The sequence below is a fragment of the Helobdella robusta genome (genome assembly GCF_000326865.2).
Source record: "Helobdella robusta unplaced genomic scaffold HELROscaffold_7, whole genome shotgun sequence".
NCBI classification, from domain to species: Eukaryota; Metazoa; Annelida; class Clitellata; order Rhynchobdellida; family Glossiphoniidae; genus Helobdella; species Helobdella robusta.
Window position 1 is genome coordinate 5,444,322 of NW_008705398.1, and position 5,216 is coordinate 5,449,537.

General features: G+C 36.8%; 1 protein-coding gene across 1 annotated transcript; it reads right to left on the minus strand.

Moving 5' to 3' along the window:
* Positions 1–3,429: 3,429 nt before the first annotated feature.
* HELRODRAFT_69427 (hypothetical protein) lies at positions 3,430–5,180 on the minus strand (the record flags this gene model as incomplete). Its single annotated transcript, XM_009030579.1, has 4 exons — positions 3,430–3,636; positions 3,814–3,917; positions 4,182–4,359; positions 5,028–5,180. Coding segments are annotated over 4 exons (642 nt in total), but the record flags the coding sequence as incomplete, so codon positions are not given.
* Positions 5,181–5,216: the final 36 nt, after the last annotated feature.

The window sequence follows — 5,216 nt, forward strand, 5'->3', positions numbered from 1 at the left end:
ATTTTATATTATCATCATCAGCATTATCCATCACTGCGTATCAACCACGGTACCCTTCATCATCACCCCATCATCATCATCACCGTCAATCACCCCATCATCATCATCCCATCATCATCGTCAATCTCACTCAGTTCTGATGTGACTCTTCAAGAGAAAACTCATAGATATTTCAGAGCTCAGCTCCATTAACAACACATGTAGCAACAAATACACATGCACACATACTCACAAACACATATACACACGCATACACATACGAATATACGTACATAAATACTCAATTGCAAACACAAATTCACAAATACACACACATATTCCCACATGAACTTACAAATACACAGGCAGTTACACACACACACATACCACACACATAGAGTTACCAACACATACAAGAGAATGGTTTAGAAAATTCTTTGAGTTACCATCAAGCAAGCATTTGTCGAAAAATTTGTTTCAAACTCCCTAACCTGACATAGCAGGAAAATGTTGACAGTTGTCAACATTTAATTTGACAGTCAGTAGGAAATGAAACTCTATCATCACTACTAAAATACGGTTAACATTTTTTGCCGTTAAATTATAAAATGGTGAACAAATTAAATCGCGAACATTTCCAGATTACGATAAAAAAAAGAATTTTAATCTCAGATGCTAGCACGCGACGAAATGTCTAACTTACTTTATCATTAAAAAAGTTTAAAAAACAACTTGAAAACGCGTTTCACCTCTTCGTTCTGCAAGCAACCGAGTGATGTCTAGTATAGTCTAGCCACCGTATAAATATTTGTAATTTGTTGTCAGACGCGAAGGCTGATGCAGTAATACTTTTATTATTTTATAATTCATTTTATTTATTTATTTTTTAATTAAACTAAAATTTAATACTACGTCAACATTATCTCCGATTCTGCTTTTTCTAAAAACCAATCCCATGAAATAACTAATGCACGTGTAAAATACAGAAGCATTCAGAGAGGCAGAGGCACTCAGAGATACGCGAGCATCTTCATATCGTACGAATGCACGCATAATCTGTATGAACTAATTCACACACACACACATTAATGTACAAACACACACAAACACATATACTGAAGGAGAAGTCAGAAGAGAAAAGAAACTGAGAGAGATCAGACATGAGGTATTTTTAACCTAAAACATGTGCAGGGATATCATTGTTTATAAGACCAATCGACTCCAATTCTTCAATTATTATCCATATCATAAACACACACGCACGCACGTACGCACACGCAAACACACAGGTGTAATCTAAACACAAGCACACAAACGTACATACATGCACACACACACATACACACCTAAATGTATAGACACACTACTACATAACTGCATGCATTCACACATACACGTACAAACATTCACAGAGTCACACAAACACACACCAGAGAAGCACACACAGGAATGTATTCCAGGGTCTGTAAGACTTAACGAACCAGTGAACAAACTAACGGAGGATGAACTATTGAACCACTAATAACAACATACTGACGGAATACCTCATCATTCTTCATATTGTCATCACCATCATTGTCGTCAATATCGTTACCATCATTTACATCACATCGGCGTCATCATATCATCATTGTCGACGTTATCACCATTACCCTCACCATCATCATCATCATCCTCATCATCATCTGACGTTGAGTCTGATAAATATTGCCATCTATATACAAACGCCATCTAATTTTTTTTAATTAATTATCACAATTCGCGGTCGTCATTCATATTAATTATTATATTATATACCAAATTAATTAATTAATTATTATAATATATATATTATATACCAAATTAATTAATTATTATAATATATATATTATATACAAAATTAATTAATTATTATAATATATATATTATATACAAAATTAATTAATTATTATAATATATATATTATATACAAAATTAATTAATTATTATAATATATATATTATATACAAAATTAATTAATTATTATAATATATATATTATATACAAAATTAATTAATTATTATAATATATATATTATATACAAAATTAATTAATTATTATAATATATATTATTTATTTGTCGTCGGCTTCTTCATAAACGTTATCATCATCTACATCAATTCTGTCATTAGTATCATCGTATATTATTATTTATGGTGATAACCCTCTTCATAATCATCGTCATCACAGAGATACAACAATTACCAACATATCCTTCAACCGACAAATGTATAACTGTTTGTTTTTGCTGAACTTATGTGCTTGTATGTTTGTGTATGAGTGCATGTGCATGTGCACCTATACACAAGTGCTGGTATGTAAGTATGTATAGGTGCATTCATGCATAATGTATGTATGTCTGTATGTATGAATGCAGTTGCACGTATGCATGCATGCATGTATGTATGTATGTATGTATGTATAGATGCATGTATGTATATATGAATGCAGTTGCATGTATGTATGTATCTTGCACTTAACTAACAAAACATTTTGTTCATTTCAACAAGAAACACATGTTTCTTCACAATGATCCCATCAATATCATCACCATTAAGAAGAGCACCATCGACATCATCATCTTTACTTTTGCTATCATTGTAATCACCATAAACAGCTTCAGCATGGTGAACATCTTCACCCTCATTTTAACGATCTTTACATTTTCATCATAAACATCAGATTCGAGTTTCATTTTTTGCACCATCACATTCTCCTCATCAATATCATTTTATCATCACCGATTCATCCTGATCATTCATCATTCCCGACGCATCTGAAGCGAACTCATTGTCAGATTGTATAATGAAGCTTGGCATGAACATCAATAATATCGACAAGTCTGTTTGAAACCTGCTCAAGTACCTGTGTAGGTCTTTACATCTGTCTGTCAGTCTGTGTCTTTGTTCGTCTCTCTGTTTGTTTGTTTGTGTTTCACTGCATACGTTTGCAAGAATCTGCATTTGTTTATGTATCTCTCCGTGTAACTGTATTTGACGGCAAGTCATTTATAAAGACGCGCGCCCATGACAGTTATTGAAACGAATGTTTTTTACTTAGAAAAAAAAATTTAAATATTTTTGAAATACAAAATGAACAAAACTGAAGAATAAAAACAAATTTGATTTGGAAATGTTAAAATCTGAAATGTAAGAAAGCAAAAAAATATGAACTATCCTTAAGAAAAGAACATCTAAACCGACGATGCGAAGGAGAGGAACGAAGGCATTCACTTAAATACAAAATTGTACAAATATGTATATGAAAAATAAAGATAAATGAAACTTAAAAACGTGAGTCCTGCAAAAAACAACCCGCAACCAAGTACAAAAAACAAACGCCAGACAGAATAAAATATTGACCATTAATTAACGACCTCAACTTTCTCATGTCCTTATTCACCTGGCTTCTTTCTTCCTTCCTCCCCTACCTTTAGTTATCCAGCTGGCAGAGGAGAGCCACACCCCTACCGATCCAATGTTCTTCCGGCAGGTTGCTGGGCAGGTCCATGGCAATGATGAAGTTTGTCGAATGGCCGGTAGTTGAGAGGGTCCCCCTTCTTTCGCTCGTGTTGTACACCGGGGAGGTGTACGTCTGCTTGGCGGCCAGCTCGTCCTTCTTGCACGGGATCAACCAGATCTGTGTGTACGTGCGAGTGTGCATGCGTGTACGCGCCTACACGCGCAAGTATGTACGCGTCTGTCTGCGTGCGCGTTTGAAAACATAAATAAAAAAATAAATAGAAATTGATGTTAGTTATTGTTAAGACCGTCACATTTCGTGCATTGCGAAATAATGATAATATGACGCACGCACCGCTGGCATTGGACAGAAGAGAATCTTAGGGATTGATTCGGCCAGAATGTTTTCCTCAAGGTCCCATCTAGCACCATCCACAAACAATCCCTTCACGTAGGCACCTGGTAAGTGGTTTTTGTTACTGATAATAATTTATCAATTTTGGCTTTTGAATGCTACTTTTTATGCAATGATGTCATTCCATTGGAACAGTTACCTCCTTTATCACTCCCACCGTCATCATTATCAACGTAATTTACGCTAATTTAGCTAGTCGTCTTCATCCTCTTCATCAATATTTTCCCCAACATCCCCATCGTCTAAATTATAATCATCCTCACTACCCTTCACCTCCACCTCCTCCTCCTCATAATCATCCTCCTCACCATTAACTGGGGCCAGATCGTAGTGACTCATAGGCATGACGTCATAGCTGAAGGTGAGGAGGTCGATGGGAATGGCATACTTGCGGGCGAAGTTCTGCTGCACCCCCGTCAGGAAGGCCTGTACGAAGAAGAAGCCCGACATCCAGAAAGTAGCAGGAGCGTCGTTCTCCAGCCAATCCTACCAGGGCAACGTCAAGGTCATCATAATCATAATTGTTATCGCCATTCTTTCATTCATTCATTCATTTATTTATTCATTCGTTCATTCATTCATTCATTCGTTCATTCATTCATTCATTCATTCAACATATTCCGTCCAATCAATTTTCATTAATTTAATCACTCACGCACGCATCCATTTAAATTATTTATTCACCAATTTTTTCAATAATTCACCAACCAACCAACCAACCAACCAACCAACCAACCAACCAACCAACCAACCAACCAACCAACCAACCAACCAACCAACCAACCAACCAACCAACCAACCAACCAACCAACCAACCAACCAACCAACCAACCAACCAACCAACCAACCAACCAACCAACCAACCAACCAACCAACCAACCAACCAACCAACCAACCAACCAACCAACCAACCAACCAACCAACCAACCAACCAACCAACCAACCAACCAACCAACCAACCAACCAACCAACCAACCAACCAACCAACCAACCAACCAACCAACCAACCAACCAACCAACCAACCAACCAACCAACCAACCAACCAACCAACCAACCAACCAACCAACCAACCAATAAACCAATCAATCAACCAACCGACCGACCGACCGACCAATCAATCACCAATACAAATGTTGAGGATCCACCTACCAACCGTAAAAAATTTGATCCTATTGACGAGATCTTGAACGTAGCCTCCCAGCGGCTTCAGGGATGGATAACTCTTGCCCATCCACATCTCCGGCACTTTTCCACTTAGCATGGACTTGAACATGGCCTCCAACTCAGGTGTCATCAAGGTCAAACCCTTCAAAGTGCAAGTTAACAGCAAATTATCATTCAA